General features: G+C 43.8%; 1 protein-coding gene across 4 annotated transcripts in view; it reads left to right on the top strand.

Moving 5' to 3' along the window:
• The window catches only part of LOC307191156 (solute carrier family 23 member 1-like), a 46,623-nt gene that overhangs the window by 10,192 nt on the left and 12,254 nt on the right, over positions 1-24,177 (top strand). For all 4 annotated transcript variants that reach the window (XM_079930950.1, XM_079930948.1, XM_079930949.1 and 1 more), the window contains 5 exons: positions 6,154-6,313; positions 14,164-14,345; positions 15,269-15,389; positions 16,484-16,640; positions 17,472-17,725. In XM_079930950.1, coding sequence (XP_079787076.1) covers positions 6,154-6,313; positions 14,164-14,345; positions 15,269-15,389; positions 16,484-16,640; positions 17,472-17,725 — 874 coding nt within the window. The remainder of the gene's footprint in view (positions 1-6,153; positions 6,314-14,163; positions 14,346-15,268; positions 15,390-16,483; positions 16,641-17,471; positions 17,726-24,177) is intronic.

Here is a 24,177-nt window from a genome sequence, read left to right as displayed (position 1 = left end):
AAGTCCAGTAGGCTGCCCATTACCATCTTGGAAAGGGGCTTGATAGGTAAGGTTCAAGGCTACAGCCTTGAGACAACTTCCTAGATTCTTTGTCACTTCACCTGCTTTTATCTCTGTTTTCCCCAATGTGTTTCTCTGTGGAGGTCAGCATTAAAGCCATTAAAAAAAGAAAAAAAGGAGAGCTGTGCTTGTCTTTGGGGCAGATCAGAAGGGAGGACTGGAACAATGAGGGTGGGTGTCAAAGGTACACTCAAGGCAGTGGGTAGTGATGGGTTTAGAGAAGGCAGACAAACAGCCTTCCCCTACCAACCAGAGATCCCCCCCTTCCCCCCTTTCTTCTAGGCAGAAACAAGCACTCTCATCCCTCCAAGCTGATTATTTAGTTATTTTCCACCGTCTCTAATTAATGCACTTCTGTTTTAGGCACTATTGACTGAAGTGCCAATATGGATGACTATGATTTCATTTTCTTTCACAGCCCCTCACTCCCACCACATACAAGCATATTTTCCATCATCCTATTCTCATACCCTCCCAGCATAGGTCAATATTGAATGTACACATTATAATGACTGGGATGCTATTCAGAGCTGAATCACAAAGTGATTCCTTTCCTGCCCAACTTTTTGTTTTCCCTGAAATTAATATCTTTCTTTTTTTGAATATTCTTTAGTTTCTATCTGTTTGTTTTTAACTCAATGATAAACTCCCTGCCTGTTGCTAAATCTCTTCTTAATAATTTCATCACATCAGGTAGCCTATCAACTTCATCTTCTTGATGTACTACCTCCTGGGGCTCTCTGACTTGCTGAAGTCTGGAGCTGTCGCTGTCTGTGCCTGGTATACATTAGATATGTCATCCTGAGATGCCTCTTTACCCTTATTCTGGGAATTCCCTTCATGTCAGTTTTCAAGTCTAGATCTCTTGTTCCCATGTCTTCCTCTTTTTTTTGGTGGAACACGAACATGCAGTAGTTTCCCGAGAGAACACATGGGAGGTAAATTCTGTAAGACTCTGCATATGTGAAAATGTCTTGATTCTATTCTCATACTTGATCGATAGCTTGGCTGGGTATAAAATTTTAGGTTGGAAATAATTTTTTTTTCAGAACTTTGAAAGAATTGTTCCCTTGCCTTCTAGTTTCCAATATGGTTTTAAGAACTCCAAAGCCTTATGTGACATTCCCCCTTCTGCTGCAGAATTTTGTACAGGCCCAAGTTGTGCTGAGTCTATTTATTATTTAACTGGGAGAGATCTATTTATTTATAGTGTCTAACATACAAGATCAACTATGATCATCCTATTGCTAAATCCAATAGACAACTGTTCAACTAGACTTGACTTTTGAGCTTCCATGTAGGTCTCTGCATCATCCAATTTTAGCAAGAATCTTGCTCAGTAACTGTAGCCAGAATCCCCACCCTCACTCTCTGATTGGTTTTCTCATTTTTCACTATCCACAGGTGATGTCTGTTCACCTTGGCCTGTTTTCAGCAAGAATCCTGTTCTTACCCCTGATGCTTCCTCTTAGTAACTTTCCATCCACTGAACCCCACCCTGCTCCTTGGCTATAAATTCCAAGTTTTCCTTGTCACATTGGGAGTTGAGCCTGATCTCTCTCCCCTATTACAAAACCCCATCGTAGTAGCCCCCCTTGAATGAAGTCTGCCTTAACGTCTTTAACAACCATCATGTATATCATCTTATGAAGTGTACATGAGAGCTCAGAGAGAAGGGTTGAAGCTTAACTTCCCAATACTTCCAAAAGGTTAGCTGTTTCTGTTTTATGGGCCCAAATGGAACTACTAAGAGATGAGAAAAATTCCCCACACAATCATTAGCATAAACTGTTGAAGAAGTTTGTCTTTCCACATGCCCTCTTATCAGTTCTTATAACAAACACACTTTTGCAATTTGGCCCAGTGACTCAGACTTTCTGATCAGGGCTCTGCACTTCCCAGCTTAGCCCTGCCACTGGCACCTGCCCCCAGCATCATTTTCCTCATACAGAGACAGTGGAGTATTGTCCTACCCACCCTGAAGTACTCTTGGGATAATTATATGAAAATGCTATGTAGTTTTAAAATACTTTATAAACTTAGATGTTGATAGTACCCCCACGACACATTTCTGTGGCTTTGACAACCTAAAATATCAATCCTATCAAACTTCTAGGAGACATTCCTGAGACTGCAGATTTTGACATTTTACATGCAAGTTGTTGTTTTAAAAGAAAATGGTGGGGAGTTTTCTTCTTCAGACTTGAGTATACAGATGAGATGGTAAAGGGTGAAGGGAAGAGGAAGATGGATAGGGAAGGTCTTAGGAAACAAATCTTGGAGAACCAACCTGCAAGAAATGGGAATGCCAGACAAGAGCTTAAAAAAAAAAAGTCCATACTATAACATCTGTTATTTGAGGAAACATTAAGAAAATGTTTTGGTGTACACTACCTTTTCTAGAAGTAGCCACACATTGCAGAGGGAATAAAAATGAAAATTACTCTATTTATTGAGCTCTTCTCTTTCCCAGGCATTGTGCTAATCACTTACATATAGTTTATCTTCACAGCTACTCCTTGGGAGAGTAGTATTATCTTTATTTTGTCAAAGAGGACACTGAGGCTTGCAGAAGCTGGGCAACACGCCTAGGTCACACAACTGATAAGGTAGAGCCTGATTCAAACTTGCCTTTGGTCTACACCATGCTCTTAACTGGTGTTACAGGGCAATGGTGATAAGTAAGGAAACCCAAGCACTCATGCTGGTTAACTCTAAGACCTTGGGCTCCAAATCCCCTATCTATAAAATGACAAGGCCAGGCTGAATACGCTTCAAATGGCTCTTCTATTTCTAAAATGTTGAGTTTTAAAAATCAACAATCTATGGTTTACAAGAGAGACATTTAAGTCAGAAGGCGTATGTATAATAATAGTGAATCATACTCATGGGAAAATTTTAAAAATAGGAATTACCATCATGCTAGCAGATGAAAATAATTGTGAAATTAAAGCAGCACTGAGATACACATTAAGGTCACCATGAAAGGTAAAAGATACATGAAGCAGTAAAGCCTTGTAGTGATACTGAATGCACACGTCTTAAACATGTACCAGGAAAGTGCGTAATAGAAAAACTAGCAGAAATGCAAGAAATACATGTAGATCTCTCTCCCTCTCTTAAAAAGGTACCAATGAGAAGTTATGGGAAAGAAATGGGAATGCTAACAAAATGAGGTGGGGAGGGGGAGAGGAATGGATGGAAAATGGGATTGGAAGGTCTGAGTACAGAATAATGAGGGAAGAATTTATGGATACATTGTGTGAATCTAAAGGTAGCACATAAGAGTACTCTCCAGGGCTTCCCTGGTGGTGCAGTGGTTGAGAGTCCGCCTGCCAATGCAGGGGACACGGGATCGTGCCCCGGTCCGGGAAGATCCCACATGCCACGGAGCGGCTGGGCCCGTGAGCCATGGCCACTGAGCCTGCGCGTCCAGAGCCTGTGCTCCACAACAGGAGAGGCCACAACAGTGAGAGACCCGCGTACTGCAAAAAAAAAAAAAAAGAGTACTCTCTAGTAAATAAATGGAAAAAATTCATCTTGCTCTTGAACATAAAAGGTATTCTTAGCAATTACAAAAACATAGAGGGAATTCCCTGGCAGTCCAGTGGTTGGGACTCAGTGCTTTCACTGCTGTGGCCCGGGGTTCAATCCCTGGTCGGGGGACTAAGATCCTGCAAGCTGCGAGGCGTGACCAAACAAAACAAAAAGGTAGAAAGTCCATATATCACATTATCCCAACTACATATAATAATCTTGAAAGGAACATGAACAGAGTTAGAAAAGTGCTGAGCTACTTGAAAATTTTGAAGTGCTCCCTTAAAGAAGTTCTAAGTTGGGGATGAATTCCTGCATATAATAACAAAAAACAGTTTTTTCAACAAACATAAAGCTCACCATCATAAAAATTGTTATAAATATATTTTGACAGTATCTGTGTAACGAGTCGACAGTTATAGACAAGGAAAAACATAAAATGACACGAATGAGTGCACGTCTATTATGACTTAATGAAATGCAAATTAACATTTGTTAGGGTTTTGTTATATACCTGTTAAACTAAAAAAATAAAATAAAATAAAATGAGAAAACCCAACGTTCGTAGGTTTTTGCAACACTAGGCTCAGTGCTGGAGAGATGGAAAAGAAAAATAATCATCCCTGACCTCATGGAACCCATTAATACTGAAATGGCTGCGGCAATGGTGGCATAGTAATGGCGGAGTGCTTTTAAGCAGAGTCATAAGGTGTTTAAAGAACCCCTGAGAGTCAGTTACTATAAATGATTAGTTTGTTAGTACAAGAGCTAACAGAGAAATGTGTAGAATATAAGTGGTGTTTTGTCTCAGTCACCATGGTATCCCCAATACCTGGCGACCAGTGCCTCTCACAGAGCAGGTCCTCAATAAATATTTGTTGAATGAATGAAATGTGCATATGGAATTACAGCAAAAAATTAAAACACAATTCTTGTATTATATACTCTGTACATATGATATGCAAAGATTTCTATGTTCATTTTAAAAGCTCAAAAGGATTTTGCAGTGATATAAGTATAGCATGTTTCCCTTCTCTGTCAAGATACTTAGCTTCATAAGTTCTATGCATTTTAATTGAAGTATAGTTAATTTACAATGTTGTGTTAGTTTCAAGTGTACAGCAAAGTGATTCGGTTATACAAATATACATATATATATATATGTATGTGTAGATATGTACATATATACTTTTTCAGATTCTTTTCCATTATAGGTTATTATAAGATATTGAGTATAGTTCCCTGTGCTAGTGCTATACAGTAGGTCCTTGTTGTTTACCTATTTTATGTATATTAGTGTGTACATGTTAATTCCAAACTCCTGATTTATCTCCCCCCCTTAATTTTTTAATTAAAAACATTATTCACACATACCCATTCCACCACCCATATGTTCCTGCCCTGTGTGTGCCATATATTCCAATCTGTTTTGGAACCTTATGGGTCTAGATTTATGAATCTAGATTACTTGTTCTCAGCCCTGGTTGACATTAGAATCACCTGGAGCTTTAAGCCCTCCCCATGCCTGGCTGCACCCTCTTGACAAGCCCACTAACTCATCTGAGGGTGATACCCAGGCATTGCTGATTCCTACTTTCAGCCCACTTAGGCAGCAAAACTTTATATTTTCATTAAGTAAAATGTGTTCAATCTTTCTCAGAAATAACCCTTTAAGCTGTCTTCATGGAATCCTGAGTTCAAAAATAGCCTTCTAGTATTGTTAAGAAAAAGTACCTAAACTGGGTGTGCTATAGTGACAAATGCAAGCACGAGGCCGACGTCCCTTTGTTCCACCCCCCACCCCAAATTCTAATATGCAGGGCAAAGAGACTAGGTGAGCCTTGATAGCTTCTGACCTTCTAGTAAGAGAGGGTTATTGGAGGTTGACTTATCAGGCTACATTCACCTTGAAGGGAGACAAGTCAGATGGGCTAGAAGTTCTGCTAGAAGTTCTCACAGAGGCCAGAGTGAGACACCAACGAGGAGGGAGAAAGACGTGGGTGGGGGATACGCCCTGATAATTGACCTCAAGCCTATTCAGTCCAGGTGATAAAAAGGAGCCTGAAGGTAGAGGTCTGGGATTGCTGTTCATTTCTGAAGAGGCAAAGGAATCTGGCCACCCAGATTCTAGGCTGTGCATCTCTTGTCAGTGGGTGGAACTCCACATGTGTGAGCTGTGCTTTGATCCTGGGGTCTGGGGAAGATTCTCTGGGACTGAGGAAGACAATGGCACCCACTCAACATGTTCCCTGAGCTCTGTGCTACCCCCAAATCGTTTCCCAGCACCTGACTCTCTGCTCCTGGGCTTGTATCTCCAGGACTGGGGTTAGGTCTGCTTGCTTTCCCTCTCCACCTCTCCTACCCGTCCAAAGTCTGGCAGGGTTCATGGGTCTGACTTGGAGCTTGGCAGGAGTTCCCTGTAAACTGAGAACTGCAGGGGTCATGTGTTGCCTTGAAACTAAGGTAGGACTTGGGATTAAAAGGCCTCCACTGGGACCAGTGACAGACCAGCGCTTAAAGAGCTGATTGGTAACTCTCTCCTTTCCCCTCCTCCAGGCTGCCCATTCTCCAGGGAGGAACATTTGCTTTTCTGGCACCCTCCCTGGCCATGCTGTCCCTTCCCACCTGGAAGTGCCCCATGTGGACACTCAATGCCAGCCTGGTGAACACCAGCTCCCCTGAATTCACTGAGGAATGGCAGAAGAGGATCCGAGAGGTATTGGGGTGAGGGGGATGGGGTGAGAGGAATGGAGTGGTCCTCAACAGGGGCTCCTGAGTTGATTCATTTGTTCAACATTCATTGTTCAACTCATTGCTGAGCAAGATTCCAGGCTTTAAGATACTTGGCCCTTGCTTAATTCAGTTTTATCATCCAGGGAAAGAAACTAGTGGCCTTGAAGCAGGCTCTGAAGTTTGGCCATGCTCCAGGTTGGCTTATCTAAACAATAGATAAGGAAGCCAGCACACAGGATTCTTGGCAGAGAGCATAGCCATACCCTCAGGGACAGTAGACCTGCTAGCATCCAGACCCCAACATCCTCACCTGACCTCCTATGTGAGGGGTCAAGGACGGCCCATGGGTGGGGTACTGTATGAGAGAGTGAAGGTCACTTGAGATTTCTAGGAAGCCCAACCAGCTTCCTCCCAGCTTGACCTTAAATATGTAGGCCTGGAGTGAGGCTAAGGACCACCTCCTCTGGAGCAGGGACAGTTACACAAGCACCGTATGGTACTGGGTTTCCAATACAAGGTAGTTTGCTCAGGCATGAATCCAGCTTTCACTTAATGTCTTCAGCACTAACTCACTAGAACTGGACCAAGGACATTCCTGAACTCAGGGCTATGGACCTAGAGCAGAGTTTGTTCCCTAGATATCCTTAGGAGTTAAGCTAGGAAGCCTTAGCCCAGCCAGGGTCCATCCTGCACCCCACCCAATCCATGTTCAGCATCCTCACAGCCTCATGGCTGCAATAAGGGTCACATCTGCTGTATATGAAAGATAAAGAAAGAGGGAAGACAGAGGAAACATGGTAACAAGATTCCTATTCTTACCCAGATTTGACCAATGAGAAGGAGTAGAATTGACAAAACACTCCAGTGGGGGTGAGGGCTGGGGCGGAAGGACAATGGTGTAAGTCCTAAACTGATTCCAAATACCTGAGAACCAGGAGTGCTGATGTCTGGGGGCAGGAGAAGGTGGATGACTCAGCTCAAGCAGAGCAAATTAGCTCTTCTGCTTTATGTGAGGCCCTCAAAGGATTGGATGGCACTCACCCACATTGGGTAGGGCCGTCTGCTTCCTTCAGTTCACACCAATTCAAATGCTAACCTCTTCTGGAAACATCCTCACAGACACACCCAGAAAAAATGTTTTGTCAGCTATCTGGGCATCCCTCAGCCCAGTCAAGTTGACACATAAAATTCACCATCACTGTATGTTATGTATATGTTCAACTTTAGTAAACACTAGCAAATACATTTGCAAAGTGTATGTTCCAATTTACACTCCCACCAGCAGCATGTGTGAGTTCCATTTACTCCAAATTCTCACCAACATTTTCTCTTTTTCATTTTAGCTGCTCTGGTCAGTGTATGATGGTAAACTTGTATCATTCTTTTATGATGTTATTGAATGATTTAGAGTTAACTATAAATGTCTGTCCTCATCTTGTAGGTCTATTTGACCACCTGGGGTCATTTTTGCTCCTATGCTTACCACATTAGCTGGTGACTAGAGGTCAATATCCCAATATAGACTTCGTTATTTATCATTATTTCCATGACTTTCATTGAGTATCATGTAAATGACCTATGAATTAGTCCATGACCCATTTTAAAGTTCAAACAACAGACCGTGTCCTAAATATGCCAGCATCGTAGTAGCTTTGGCTACTTTCACAGTGTTCATTCCTCATTGTCCATCCAGTTCAGCACAGTATACTCTGGGTCTAGTGTTATTAGATGTGTTTCAGTTTGGTAGAATCAACTCTGATGCCAGCATCCCTCATTCCAGATTGAAGACGTATCTAGAAATATGGCTAAGAAATCATTTTCTTATTTCCAACATTTTAAATGCAACGGGCAAAAGTAGCATTATTCAATACCATAATTTGGTAACTCCAGTTCTTCCTGCCGCCATCTTTCTTTCCGCCCACTGTGAGCCTTTCTTAACCCATTTCCTTGCTCCTGTTGGAAGAGGAGGTGCTGAGTCCTTCTCTGCTAGCCTTTAAATAGTGGGCAGGAAAAGTAACACTGTTAAACCCTCCTTGTGTGTCCTTCCCCAGCGTACTTTCAAATGATTTAATAAGTATATTGTCACGGTAGCCTCTCCACTGGGTTGGATGCATCCTGAAAAACACCACACTTTCCAGTCCGGCCCATAAATACCATCAGAATTCCAACAAGTCAAATTAAATTGATTCTTATTATTCCTATCTTAGGGAACACAACCAAATCCCTAGTCCTGGGAAAATAGGGTTTCTTTACCTTCTCATTTCCCAATCTGTCCTTTGCAAACTGCTCCACTAGTGACTCAGTTTAGTGCCCCACTTGTAGCTTGATCTTACACTATCCTGCCCTGCAAAGCCTGCCCTTCGTGCCTTTGTCACCCACATTTTGTTGCTTCAAGCACACGTTCTAATTTTGCAATAATTTCACTCCTTTGGAAAGTGACATGAAATATGAAAAGATCACTTGATACTGTATTTCTTGGTCCATTCCTGTCTTGTTCATGCTGTGAAAAGTGATCCTTGAGCTGTTTGATATATAAGTTGATCTTCATGCTGGTGGGCAATCTGAGTTGCTAGTCTCTTTATTGTAGCCTGCGCCAGGGCTTCAGTGGCAGGATAGGCAAAGCTCAAACCAGAAACACTGTCCATACCAGTTTAAAAAAATGTTAAAACCTCCCATGCTCTGTGGACTGTCCAGTACAGGCAGCCTGTCAGTTCTGTGATGGGCCATTTATCCTCATATTCTCCCACCAGAGGCACCTGTGCCCAGCGCTGTTGGCAATCTGGATCATCCTGGGCAACGCAGGTGACTTCAAAGAGAGATGGAGATTATGTAGTTTGTGAGCCCGCATATGCATGGCTTGTGGCCCGAGGTGTCATCTTGTGGGCCCTAATGACTACATTCAAAATCTTACTTCCCTCCTCTTTTTAAGACATAGGGGCATCTACGTGAACCACCAGTATTTGAGATTTGACTATAAAGTCCTTTCCCATAAAAGGTGAAATTTCAGTAGCGCCTCTATGATGCACTTGCCAGACCAAACTGCTAGTCCATTGGCCACAGCCCGAGAACCTATAGAATTCTAAAGGGATGACTCTGGGGGTTTATGTGTGTACTGTCAGTCACATCACACACAGCTTGGTCCTTTGGCTGGACTTAGACTTGCCTTCCTTCCTCCATCAAGGTCCTTCTGTTGCAATGTTACACTCTTTCAGTCTCAGTCTTTCTCAGGTGGGTGAGCAGCACCTTTAGCAAGACTCCAAGCAGTGCTTTTTTTTTTTAATCAGTTTATTTATTTATTTAAGGCTGCATTGGGTCTTCGTTGCTACAGGCAGGCTTTCTCTGGTTGCGGTGAGCAGGGGCTACCCTTCGTTGTGGTGTGCAGGCTTCTCATTGCCGTGACTTCTCTTGTTGTGGAGCACAGGCTCTAGGTGCATGGGCTTCAGTAGTTTGGCATGTGGGCTCATAGTTGTGGCTCATGGACTCTAGAACGCAGGCTTAGTAGTTGTGGCGCACGGGCTTAGTTGCTCCATGGCACGTGGGAATCTTCCCAGACCAGGGCTTGAACCCGTGTCCCCTGCATTGGCAGGCAGATTCTTAACCACTGTGCCACCAGGGAAGTCCCCCCAAGCAGTGCTTTTTGAATTCAAAGATCCACATAGTGGGATCCAAGGCTCTGTTGTTAGAGATAGATTATCTCGTGAGGTAGTGTCCACCCAGGGGAGGGGGACTGTCACTTACTCATGGATCCTATGAACGCCTCCTTGTGTAACTGCCTTTTCTTTTCCTGAATATAACGATTTCCCTTTAATTAGCACATTCTGTTGATGATCCCCTGCCTTATTTGAATGTCTTTCTGACGTCACTCAAGATACCATTGGGATCTCTGATCTTGGAGTTATTTGGTGCCATTCAGTAGTGCTCTAATTCCACATAGTGCCCAGTAGCAGACGAGTTAGGAATGGTCCTTCAGAGGGAGAGTATTTGAGTAGCTGCTCTGGGCCGCCTCCACACCAAATGCCCCACGCAGAGCTGAAGCGCCAGGCATCTGCCAGGGTCAGTCCTCATTCAGCATGGACAGAACCACTGACGCTTCTGGTATCTCAGGAGCACTGTGCTGGTCAGGACACCACTCTGAGACCAGTCTGAGCCATAACTTGTGAATTTCAGCCAGAACCTTCTGCTGTTCTTCCCTTTCAAAAACAGCCTTTCTGCATGTGGCCGTGCTCTGGTATACAGTCCAACAGTGCACCCAGATGTGGATGTACTTCAATGACCTATCAAGTTCTTGTGCTTCCTTGTTTTCTCAAGGTGGACCCAGAGTTAACAGAGGTTTTTAATGTTTAAAGAACTTTTCCATGTAGTTCCAGATATACCTAAGGATTTCATTTATACCTAAGGATTTAGATATACCTAAGGATTTCATTTGTCAAGCGGGTGGGCCCTGGATTTTTGCCAGGTCCGTTGGCCAGTCTTCAAATGCTGTGTGTTGTACCACCTTTTCCAAAGCAGGATGTATTTCTTCTTCAGTGCAGCCTAGTTTTATTATATCATCGATAACATGAATCACAAAATACATGTGGTCTGAGGTTTTGGGGGATTTTGTTTCTGCTGTCCCCCAGGGAGCCAATACTTGGCTTTCGTAAATCCAAATTAAAACTAAGCAAAGAATAAGAAGTGGATTTTGTCAGCGAAAATTTAATTAACTATCAAGTTAAGAAGAAAAAATTGGAATTTTATTCGAGCCAAGCTGAGGATTATAAACCCAGGAAGCAGATTCTCAGGAAGCTCTGGGAACCCTTCCACCTGTTAGAAGTTGAAGGCACAGTCATATACATTTTTGAGACAAAGGATCGAACATCAAAATGACACACTGATACTTTACGTAAAGTCCACCAAGGATACATTGTCCAGATAAGCAGGTACAAAGCGAGCAGCCAGTCCCCATGACCCCCTACAGAGCTGGGAGGGAACGCTGTTCTTTTAAGAAATTACATTGCTAGCATCAGAAGAAAGAAAAACAATTGATCTTTACGGTTGAGCAGGCCCCTTATCTTTGAGGAACTCTGGTTAATGTGTAATGCAGGTTCACACTGCACAGTAGGGAGGGCGGAGGCCCAAACAAACACACAGAGAGAACTTTATGTGTAATTTTTTTACTTGTCCTGCCTTAAAATATAAGTTTTATTTCATCAGTTTCCTTACCCTGCTCTGCTAGATGCCAGGGGCAGGATTTCCCTTCCACTTAGACCTACTGAGAACTGTAATTTTTTGTGCAGGAATCTCTTGCCTTTGTGCTATCCAAGAGGAAAGATCTGACAAGTTAATTCGTCTCTTCTCCTACCTAAGCACTCTGCTGCTCGAATTCTTCCTGTGTTCTCATGACCTGTCTGCCTCAACACTGCAGTGGTCTGAAGCAGTTACTTTGTGTTTTGAGGACACAGTATTAGTAGTGAGAGAGGATGTTTAGGGATGTTTGGGTCATGCTGTGCCTGCACTGAGCACAGGATCCCAAGTTACAGACACAACCATGTTTTTTAAATACATTTACCATTTATTTTTGTGCTTGTGAGTCCTCTAAAGCAGGAGTCAGTAAACTGTTGCTCTTGGACCAAATCCAGCCTGTAATCTGTTTTTTACTGCCCACCAATTAAGAGTGGTTTTTACATTTTAAAAAGTTGTTTAAAATTTAAAAAAGAATGTGACAGAAACTGTATGTGGCCCACAAAACCTAAAATGTTAACTATCTGGCTTTTTACAGAAAAAGTTTGCCAACCCCTGCTCGAAAGCACAGGCCCCAGGGTGGGAGTTCTCTTGCCCAGACTGTATCCTCCACTATTTTTTTCCCACATTGCCTTCAAGTGTCCAACAGTGAGTACAAACCCAGAGTCTTATTTGTGGTATTTTAGCTCCATCTACTGGTCCAGTGTTTTTCACCAGTGCTGTAAACAAGGGAAAATTCTTTCAAGTTTCAATCTTCTTTTATTAATTGATGGATTGGTTTAATTCACTGGGCCAGCCTATTGGAATTTAAGGTAGAGTTTCCATGTTTCACTAAGTTAAATTTGTTCACACACATCTCAAGTCTTGAAGCCACCAATGGTTAGCAGTCCAACTCTACATCACGATACTAGCCACAAATGAAAGTGAGGCAAATATAGGACCAATAGGGGTGTCATTACTTTCTGGGAGATAAGAAGTAATAAAGAGGACAAGTAAGTAATAATTATATTTTTAGAAAGTGGTGGTAGCAGAAAATGTAGAGAGAACTCTGGGAAGAGATGGCAAGCTCAGTTTTCCATTAGACCAACTTAAACTTCACCTTCCAGTATTATGGTGGTTTTAAATTTTTTATATCCTTGTGTATGCTTATGTATACGTGAAATGAATGACAGCAATGATAAAAAGGCTAGGTCGGAGAAATTAGGATTGCTTTGTTACTATAAAGTACTCACGCCACTCATGATGTGGTATAGTGTTATTTGAAAGTGAACTTGGTAGAATTCCCGGGTGGTCCAGTGGTTAGGACTGCACTTTTACTGCCAAGGCCGTGGGTTTGATCCCTGGTTTGGGAACTAAGATCTGCAAGCCCTGTGGTGTGACAAGAAAAAAAAAGGGGCGGGGGGGAACTTGGATTAGCTGTAAATGTACATTGCAAACTCTAAAGGAAAAAAAAAAGGATAATGGTTATGCTAAGAAAGGAGAGGGGAAAAAAAGCTCAGTTAAAACCACAAAAGGAAGAAAACCAGTAGAAGACAAAAACAGAAATGAAGAACAAGGGCAACAAATAGAAAATAGTAATGGTTATGGTGGATATTAATCCAACTATATCAATAATCACTTTGAACGTCATTGGTCTAAAGGCACAGAGATTGTCAGAGTGGATCAAAACACAAGACCCAACTGTATGTTGTCCAGAAGAAACCGGCTTTAAATATAAAGACACATGTAGATTAAAAGTAAATGGATGGAGAAGAATATACCACGTTAACACTGATCAAAGGAAAGCAGGAGTCAGACTTCTTTCTTTTCAGGAAGAGCAGACTTCAAAGCAAGGAACATTTTCAGGGGTAACATGAATAACATCCATATTAGCAAAGTAGAAAAGGAGAAGTAAAGTAAAACTCAATCAGTCCAATAGATCAGGGGTTGGCAAACTACAGCCCGTGAGCCAAATCTGGCTAGTTGCCTGTTTTCTGTTTGTTTGTTTGTTTTTTTATAGCCCGCAAGCTAAAAATGGTTTTATATTTTAAATGGTTGAAAAAAAATCAAAAGAAGAATAATATTTTATGACATGTCAAAATTGTACGAAATTCAAGAATAATATTTTATGACATGTCAAAATTGTAGAAAATTCAAATTTCAGTGCCTATCAGTGGAGTTTTATTAGAACACAGTCAAGCTCATTTGTTTCCATCTTGCCTGGAAAAGTTTCAGCTGAGCCTGTACGGTCCACAGAGCCTCAACTATTCACTCTCTGATCCTTTACAGAAAAACCTTTGCCAACCTCTGCAATAGAAAGTAGGAAAACAGAGACAAATAAATCAGCAAGATGTTCAATACATAACTGGGTGATGCCAGTATTACGAGTCATCACATTATCACTGTGATCAATAGATAATCTTGAAATCTACTTCCTGAAAAACTTCACATTAGGTGAAAATGTCCAACAGACAGTTGGAAATAGAGGACTGGAGAGAGGAGTGAGGTCCGAGCTCACCTTCCCTCAGTTCCTCTGGGGTCCAGCTTTGCCCCTGCACTGCCTCTGAAGGTACCACCGATCTGGGTGGCCCCGCCACAGGCTCCCAGGTGCTGAGCCCCATGCTTCCTCTTCAGCTGCAGGGAGCCATCATGGTTGCTTCCTGTGTCCAGATGCTGGTGGGCTTCTCAGGCCTCATTGGCTTCCTCATGCGCTTCATCGGCCCCTTGACCATTGCTCCGACCATCTCCCTGGTGGCCCTGCCTCTCTTCGATTCTGCGGGCAATGACGCCGGGATCCACTGGGGGATTGCTGCCATGTAAGCACCCTCTGGGGAAGGTGGGCCATCTTTGGAGGAAGATTACTCAGTAAGAAGAGTGAGTCCTGGATATTGGCAAACTCTGGTGGTTTACAAATACTTTCACAAACATCACGATACCTTAAAAGCAGTGAAATGGCTACTTAGAATATATTATTACTATTTCTTATGTTGTCAGTCCTCACAGACAATAAGTTCATCACAGGCAGGGTATAAACATACTTAGCGTAGGGTTCACAGACAGCTGATGCTACCCGTCCCCTGCCTCCTAGGTTTTCACTGAGCAAATATTTGTAAACCTCCAGCACCTGGGAAGAGTGCAAAGACATGGCCCCAGCTCTCAAGCATTTTGTAGCGTAGTAGAGGGATAAGACTTGTGTCCAAGTGCCTGTGACACCAGGAGACAGTGATGAGAGTCACAGTGTGCCGGCTGGTTCAGGGGATGGGGTGGTGACAGCCAGCTTGCCGAGGGTGGGGGGTGGTGTCAGGAAGGCTTCCCAGAAAAAGAGGCCTTCAGCATTTAAACAGAGCTTTGAAGGGACTTGGGCATGACCCTGGACACGCTCATTCACTCTGTCTGTTGTGGTCTGACCGCAAGGACCTGCAGGACCACCTGGGAGAGAAGGTGGCCTGACTCTGGCCTCACTGGCTTCAGTCTGGATCTGTGCAGCTGCCATGCTTATTTCTCAGGCCCCTGCCCACTGTTCCTCTTCAGCCACCAGCAGCCTCTGAAAGGGGCCTGCCCACCTTTTCAGAACTGGCAGGATGCTGCCTACACTGCAGAGCAGGGCCTAGATGGGGACCCTCCCAGCACAGCCACTGCCCCATAGTCCCAGAGACACGTGATGGCACGCCTTCCCGGACCGTCGCTCTCGTGATGAGCCCAAGTTTGCCAGGTTGGGTGTGGTTTGTTTCTGTTTCAGGACCATCTTCCTCATCGTGCTGTTTTCTCAGTACCTGAAAAACATCGCGGTGCCTGTGCCTGTTTACGGAAGAGAGAAGAAGTGTCACACCTCTAAGTTCTACCTGTTTCAGGTCTTCCCTGTAAGAAGCGCTCCCCACCCTCTGCCATTCTTAGTTGACTCACCTGGACAGTGAGGGACAGCCTGTTGCTCTCCCAGATGGCCCCCAAGTCAAATGCTCTCCACCTGCAGCGGCCTCTCCTCCTGAGCCTCCCTTAATTGCCCCTTGGGTGGTGGGAGCCTTGGTGTAATGCCATCCCAGATCTTCCCTCATTGCTTCTCTCCCAGGAGTAGAGAACTCGCCCCAGGTTGCTGCCCTGGGCACTGCTGTGGGACAGTCTTCTCGTGTCCCTGGGCCGTCCTCATAGCATGGCACTGGGGGAGACAGCCAGGCTCACCGCTAAAGGTGCAAAACTAAGGGCCAAGTTGCTTAGATCAGGTTCTTTCTCATTGGCTCCTGGATAATTCAGATCCTGCTGACAATGATGGTGTCTCCTTTTTCAGAGCCTTCTCTGTTGAATTTGCTCCACTCTGTCAAGTAGGTGCCATTGCCAACCACACAAATGTGTTTTCAGGTTCAATTTATCTGTGAAATACATTCTGCATTATAAAAAGTTACTTCCACATAGTGATCTCATTGATCCCTCAGCAATCCTGTAGGCCAATGGTTCAAAAGTTCGGTATGCATAAGAATCACCTGGGGACATTGCTAAAAATGCCGATGTCAGGGGTTCTACCATCAGAGATTAAAAGTCAGTATATCTGAGGACCTCACGGTATATCTGAGCCTCAGGCTCTGCAGAGCAATGGTTGTAATTCCATTGTACAGATGAGGACACTGAGGCTCAGGGAGTTTGATCCAGGGTCATGGGACCAGCAAACAATAGAAAGGGAGTCAGACTGCAATCCTTCTGACCCAGGCTGTGTCCACTTTCCTAGACATTTCTGCCTCTACTTGACGCAAGGTCTCCCCACAGTTTAGTTTCTCTATTCCTGTAATGTGTTCATTATCCACTGACACAGCGGATTCCTGTTGTCACTGGAAGGGTTTGTAGCCCAACACTTCCTCATCTCAAAGAGCTTTCCCGACTCCCTCCTTCGCCCACCCTCTCTGGGAGGTGTGGGCAGGTGCAGGGGTGGGGCCCGGTGTGAAGGGCGCCTCCCTCCCTCCGGCAGGTGTTGCTGGCGCTCTGCATCTCGTGGCTGCTGTGCTTCGTGCTCACAGTCACCGACGCCCTCCCCTCGGCACCTGCAGCCTACGGGTACCTGGCCCGCACAGACACCAAAGGTGACGTCCTGAGCCAGGCTCCTTGGTTTCGCTTCCCTTACCCAGGTAACGAGACGCCGACGACTCCGGGGCCCATCTTGCCTGGGGCATATGCTTCCCAGGACTGCCCGTGAGGCTCAGGCACCAGAGGGGGAAGTGAGTAGAGCCGGGACGGGATCTCCTCCAAGGGATCTGGCAAGGAGGGACAGGCCACACGGAGTCAATATGAGACCCCTAGGAGAGGAAGGAGACCCTTGGGTGGTCCTAAGAATGCTTTGGGGGTGGTAGACCAAAGGTTCCCTCTCCCAGACCTACCTCCTTCCTGGCCCGCATGCCTCATCCCCTCCTCCACATTGCTCAGGCCCCATCCACTGGGGGTGGGGAAAGCACAGAGGGATCCTGACCTCTTAGCCAACCTTTGGGTCTCCTTGTGGAACTGGTGGATCCCACACAAGGGAGGCTTGGGACTGAATTAGAACATTTCTGGGTTGCTGGTCAAGGGCATCTCCTTTCCCTGCAGTTCTTGGCTCAGGGTGTGAGAATAACCACGTTCCAGTTGTAGGGGTGAGGAGGTCCTGGCCTCATGGACTGGGGAGCCAGGACCTCCCTGAGTAAGAATCCTGGAAGCCTTCAAAAGGCTTCAAGGCCTTCCCGGAAAGAGGCCCGGTTTCTGGTTCTTTTTGTGCACTGTGACCTCAAGGTCAGGGCCTCTGACCTACCCTCAGGGAGGCACGGGAGGGCAGGAGCCTGAGACAAAGCTTCAGGACAGCTGTTGGGTTGGAAGACATGTTGCCTGGTCTTTAAAGCCTTCCGGAGAACCCTCCGGCAAGGGAATTATTTGGGGTCCAGCAGCCTGTTATCTTCCGGATGAACATTCCCTCTGCGCTGCAATTTCAGGGCAGTGGGGCCTCCCCACCATCAGCCCGGCTGGGGTCTTTGGGATCGTCGCGGGGGTGATCTCCTCAATGGTGGAGTCAGTAGGCGATTATTATGCCTGTGCCCGCCTGGTGGGGGCACCACCCCCTCCGAAGCACGCCATCAACCGAGGCATCGGCATCGAGGGCCTGGGCTGCCTGCTGGCAGGGGCCTGGGGTACGGGGAACGGCACCACCTCCTACAGCGAGAATGTCGGCGCTCTGGGCATCACCAGGGTAAGGCTGCTGACAGTGGCCCCGGGGGTGGGGTGGTGGGTGGGCAGCCTGGGTACCTGAATCTGTCATCAGTGTCTTAGCCTCTTACTGTTGCTGCAACAAATTATCACAAACTTGATGGCTTCCGACAGCCCAGATGTATTATTTTACTGATCTGGAAGTCAGAACTCCAGTGCGGGTCTCACAGGGCTACAGTAAAGGGATTGGCAGGGCCGTGTTCCTTTCTGGAGGTTACAGGGGAGAATCCATTTCCTTGCTTTTTCCATCATCTAGAGGCTGCCCACATTCCTTGGCTATGGCCCCTTTCCTCCATCTTTAAAGCCAGCAACATGGCGTCTCTCTGACCTTTCCTCCTTAGTCACGTCTCCCTTTGACCACAGCTGGGAAAGATTACCTGCTTATAAGGATGCATGTAATTAGGCTGGGCCCACCTGGGTAACTCAGGCTACTCCGTCCATCTCAAAATCCTTAATCACATTGCAAAGTCCTTTTGCCATTAAGGTAACGTATTCACAGGTTTGGGCATGGACATCTTTGAGGAGCCTTTATTTTGCTTACTATACTTGACCTTCTTGGTTGTGGTCACCTCCACCTGAATGTCCCAAGGGTACCTCACACTCAGAATGGCCTATATTATGCTCAGTCCATGCCCCCATCCTTACTTCTTCTCCCGTAAACCTTGTCTTCGTGAATTCACCCAGTCATCCTTAACTTCTCTCTGTTGTGTGCTTCTCACAGTGGATTCTGTTTTCTCAGCATGCGTGCTGCCCTCCTGTCCTCTTGTCTCCATTCCCAGTATCACAGCTTTATCATCTCCCACCTGGACATGGCAGTATCCCTAACTGTCTCTTCCCAGGATCTTGCCCATCTCTAATCTAGCTACCACATGGCTGCCCAAGGATCTTGCTAGAACCCAATTAAATTAGTCCCTGCTTAAAATCTCTTCCAGGCTCCCATTTTCCACAGGAAAGCCTCATAAGGTCAGCAAGAATTCTTCAAGATGGTGCTTTCTTCTTCTTACTATTATTTTTTGGCTGCGTTGGGTCTTTGTTGCTGCGCGTGGGCTTTCTCTAGTTGTGGCGAGCGGGGGCTGCTCTTCGTTGCGGTGCGCGGGCTTCTCATTGCGGTGGCTTCTCCTTGCGGAGCACGGGCTGTAGGCATGCAGGCTTCAGTAGTTGTGGCTCACGGGCTCTAGAGCGCAGGCTCAGTAGTTGTGGCGCACGGGCTTAGTTGCTCCGTGGCATGTGGGATCTTCCCAGACCAGGGATGGAACTCGTGTCCCCTGCATTGGCAGGTGGATTCTTAACCACTGCACCACCAGGGAAGTCCCCAAGATGGTGCTTTCTAAGGTGACTTAGAAAAGAATCTTATTACGATGTTGCTTTCCTGTATGCTTCAGTGCATAGGTACAGTGTTTCCCAGCACAAGTGAAGTGAGCTTTGGAAAGTACTCACTTTCCTCCACCCACATCCCCACCCTGTATTTTCTGATAGCTCTCTTGGACCTATCTACCTCTGTACCCTGCATGGCCTCTGGCCCATAGTGAGAGTTAAAATCTGTGAGCAAACAGCAGAGCCAGCACCCAACCCTACGGCAAGTTCTATGTGCTTGGACACTGTGGACTCTTTGACATTTCCCCAAAGTTTCAAGACCTTCGGTGCAAGTGAGAGGAACATTTTTTCACGTGAGGGCCACTGACCCACACAGAAATGTGGGAATGGCCTGTGTAAGTATAAAGCAGCAAATATTTTTCTTGCTGAAGGGAAGATATCTCACGCAGAACAGAAAATTATATTAAATAAACAGAACAAAAAATTTTTTGATGTATCATTTCTAAATTAAGACCCTTTACAGGAGAGGGAAAGAGCAGGCAAGAAAAGATACACAGACACCAAACAGGCTACAAATCCAGCAGACCCATTAACTCTGGTTTGGACTCACACCTCCCCCTGTGGCCCCGTGTTGCATCTGCATTCATGGGCTCTGACCTATTCTTGGTTCTCCCCTGGTCAGTCCAGAGAAATCAGGCTGAAGGCCAAAGATCTCCCATCACTTTTCTAGGGTGTCATGGCTCCCAGCCCAGATGTGAATCCTGAGACCAAAAGATGCCCAGGGCTGCATGATAAATTCCGTGGTAGTAGGATTGGGGGTGACCTGCCATCTTTATGAGACCACTGTCATATGCAAAGGGTATTGGTTGAACCTGACAAGTTGATCTATTGTGCTTAGAAGCATGCCTTTGTTCCCACAAAGGCACGGTTCATTGCTAGGGTTGTAAACAAAAAAAGTTATTTTGATGTGGTTAATTCCTATCTCTTGTCTTCTAATGAAGACAGTTAAATAAATTAGCTCTTAAACTGGAAAGAAAAATAAGCAAAGGCCGAATCTGCTACTTTATTGCTGCATTAACGGACTTCAAGTTGTTGACACTAGAGTATCTTAAAAAAATGCTTAAATTGTGGTAAAAGACACATAACATAAAATCTACCATCTTAATTATTTTTGTGTACAGTTCAGTAGTATTCAGTGTATTCACATTGCTGTGCAACAGATCTCCAGAACTTTTTCATCTTGCAAAACTGAAACTACACTAGAGTATCTTTTTTTTATTTTATTTTTTTTAACATCTTTATTAGAGTATAATTGCCTTACAATGGTGTGTTAGTTTCTGCTTTATAACAAAGTGAATCAGTTATACATATACATATGTCCCCATATCTCTTCCCTATTGCAAGATCTGTATTTTTTTTTTACATCTTTATTGGAGTATAATTGCTTTACAATGGTGTGTTAGTTTCTGCTTTAAAGTGAATCAGTTATACATATGTTCCCATATCTCTTCCCTCTTGTATCTCCCTCCCTCCCACCCTCCCTATCCCACCCCTCCAGGCAGTCACAAAGCACCGAGCCGATCTCCCTGTGCTATGCGGCTGCTTCCCACTAGCTATCTACCTTACGTTTGGTAGTGTATATATGTCCATGCCTCTCTCTCGCTTTGTCACAGCTTACCCTTCCCCCTCCCCATATCCTCAAGTCCATTCTCTAGTAGGTCTGTGTCTTTATTCCTGTCTTACCCCTAGGTTCTTCATGACATTTTTTTTTCTTAAATTCCATATATATGTGTTAGCATACGATATTTGTCTTTCTCTTTCTGACTTACTTCACTCTGTATGACAGACTCTAGGTCTATCCACCTCAGCCACTATGGAGAACAGTATGGAGGTTCCTTAAAAAACTACAAATAGAACTACCATATGACCCAGCAATCCCACTACTGGGCATATACCCTGAGAAAACCGTAATTCAAAGAGGGTCATGTACCAAAATGTTCATTGCAGCTCTATTTACAATAGCCCAGAGATGGAAACAACCTAAGTGTCCATCATCGGATGAATGGATAAAGAAGATGTGGCACATATATACAATGGAATATTACTCAGCCATAAAAAGAAACGAAATTGAGCTATTTGTAATGAGGTGGATAGACCTAGAGTCTGTCACATAGAGTATCCTTTAAGGACTGGGAGTAGAAACAAATGCATGAGAAGAGGTCCAAGAACTACCTAAACACATTCATTGATAATAGACTTATGATGGGATAGTCAGACATTTGCAGCACAACTCCAACTTTTGAGGATGAGGCTGAATGCTTCCAGGTCAGAGGTCATTTTTGTCTCACTGGTAGCTGTCACTCAAACCCTAGATACAACCCTTGACTAGCACAACAATCATTACTGTCCAGCGTGTGACAGCTGTGTGTGCCTGGTACTGGGATGGGATGTGGACCAGAGCCCATAATCTTCACAGCATAGTGGTTTTTTTTTTTAACCTTTGTAGAAACTTTTTATTTCCAGATCTAATAGCTGCTCTAAGCGGGTGAAACGTACTTCTTTAGCATTCCCAAACTCCTAGCTGCTCGAGAAACCCTATGCAAACCAGGTGATAGCAATTAGTAGTGACTCTAGCACAACTGATCCTTGATTTTGGACCAGTTAATGCTGTATAATACCATGGGGAGGAGCCTTGTCTCTGTTTTCTATCTTAATGAACCTCCAGTAGATGAAGGAGGAATCATAGTTTACACATAATCCATGATAATTGCTTGTTGAGAAAATCTAATTTGTCCTAATTGAGAAAATATATCAATTAATAATAATGAAGTGACTTATAGAGGGAACTTTTAAAAAAACTTATTTTATTGAAGTATAGTTGACTTACAATGTTGTGCTAGTTTCTGCTATACAGCAAAGTGATTCAGTTTTATATAACATTATTTTTCATATTCTTTTCCATTATGGTTTACCACAGGATGTTGAATATAGTTCCCTGTGCTATACAGTAGGACCTTGTTGTTTATCCATTCTATATGTAATCGTTTGCATCTGCTAATCCCAAACTCCCAATCCATCCCTCCCCCACACCTGCTCCCCCTTGGCAACCACAAGTCTGTTCTCTATGTCTGTGTGTCTGTTTCTCTTTGGTAGATAAGTTCATTTGTGTCCTATTTTAGATTCCACATATAAGTGATATCACAGGGTATTTGTCTTTCTCTGTCTGACTTACTTCACTTAGTATGATAACCTCTAGGTCCATCCATGTTGTTGCAAATAACACTACCCTTTTTAATGGCTGAGTAATATTCCATTGTATACACACACCACATCTTTATCCATTCATCTGTTAATGGACATTTAGGTTGTTTCCATGTCTTGGCTATTGTGAATAGTGCTGCTGTGAACATAAGGGTGCATGTATCTTTTCAAGTTAGAGTTTTGTCCAGATATATGCCTAGTAGTGGGATTGCTGGATCGTATGTCAACTCTATTTTCAGTTTTTTGAGAAACCTCCATATTGTTTTCCATAGTAGCTGCACCAATTTACATTCCCACCAACAGTGTAGGAGGGTTCCTAGAGGGAACTTTTTGAAATGTAAATCACATCATGTCACTACCCTGCTTGACACAACTCTACTGAGTCTTCTTTGTCTTTGGATTTATTATTTTTAATTGTAGTAAAATACATGTAACATAAATTTAGCCTCTTAACCATTTCTAAATGTATAGTTCAGTAGAGTTAAGTACATCCAAATTGTTGTGCAACCAATCTTCAGAACTCTTTTCTCTTGCAAAACTGAAATCTGTACCAATTGAACAACAACTCCATATTCCCCCCTCTCCCAGCCCCTAGCAACCACCATTCTACTTTCTGTCTCTATGAATTTGACTGCTCTAGGTACCTTATATAAGTGGACTCATACAGTATTTGTCTTTTTGCGGGTGGCTTATTTCACTTAATGTCCAAGTTTTATCCATGTTGTGCAGGTGTCAGAATTTATTTCCTTTTTAAGGCTGAATAATATTCCATTGCATGTATATACTACGTTTTGTTTATGCTTTGTCTTTGGAATTTATCATAACTCCTTTCCATGGCCCTTAAAGTACTTCATGACAGAGTCCCTTCCTTGCTTTCCATCCCATCTCCTGTCTCTCACCCTGCATCACTGTGCCCCAGGCACATCAATTCCCTCCCCTAGGTTTATTGAGATACACTTGGCATATAACATTGTGTAAATTTAGGTGTACAATGTGTTTATTTGATACACTTCTATATTGCAATATGATTACCACCATTAGCTAACACCTCTATCACATTACATAATTACCATTTCTTTTTTGTGGTGAGAACATTTAAGATCTACTATCTTAGTAATTTTGAAGTATACATTTTTGTTAACTATAATCACCATGCTGTGCATTAGGTCCCCAGAACTTACTCATCTTCTAACTGAAAGTTTGTACTCTTTGATGAACATCTCCCCATTTCCCCTGGTAACCACCATTCTACTCTTTACTTCTACAAGTTTAGCTTTTTTAGAGTCCACATGTATATGATATTATACAGTATTTGTTTTTCTCTGTTTGACTTACTTCACTTAACGTAATGCCCTCAAGGTCCATCCATGTTGTCACAAATGGCAAGATTTCATTCTTTTTTATGGCTTAATAATATTTCATTATACATACCACATCTTCTTTATCCATTCTTCTGTTGACAGACACTTAGATTGTTTCCATACCTTGGCTATTGTAAATAATGGTGCAATGAACATGGTGGGGGGGTGCACATAGTTTTTTGTTAGTGTTTTCATTTTCTTTGGATAATCCCAGAAGTGGAATTGCTGGATCATATGGTAGTTCTATTTTTAACTTTTTGAGGAATCTCCGTACCATTTTTCATAGTGGCTGCACCAATTTACATTCCCACCAGCAGTGCACAGGATTCCCATTTCTCCACATCCTTGTCAGCACTTGTTACCTTGTGTCTTTTTGATGATAGCCGTTCTAACAGGTGTGAGGTGATATCTCATTGTGGTTTTGATTTGCATTTCTCTGATGATTAGTGATGTTGAGCATCTTTTCATGTACCTGTTGGCATTTGTATGTCTTCTTTGG

Source organism: Stenella coeruleoalba, assembly GCF_951394435.1.
Source record: "Stenella coeruleoalba genome assembly, chromosome: 9".
Classification (NCBI taxonomy): Eukaryota; Metazoa; Chordata; class Mammalia; order Artiodactyla; family Delphinidae; genus Stenella; species Stenella coeruleoalba.
Note: the sequence above shows the minus strand (reverse complement) of the source record. Positions and strands in the feature narration are given on the sequence as shown.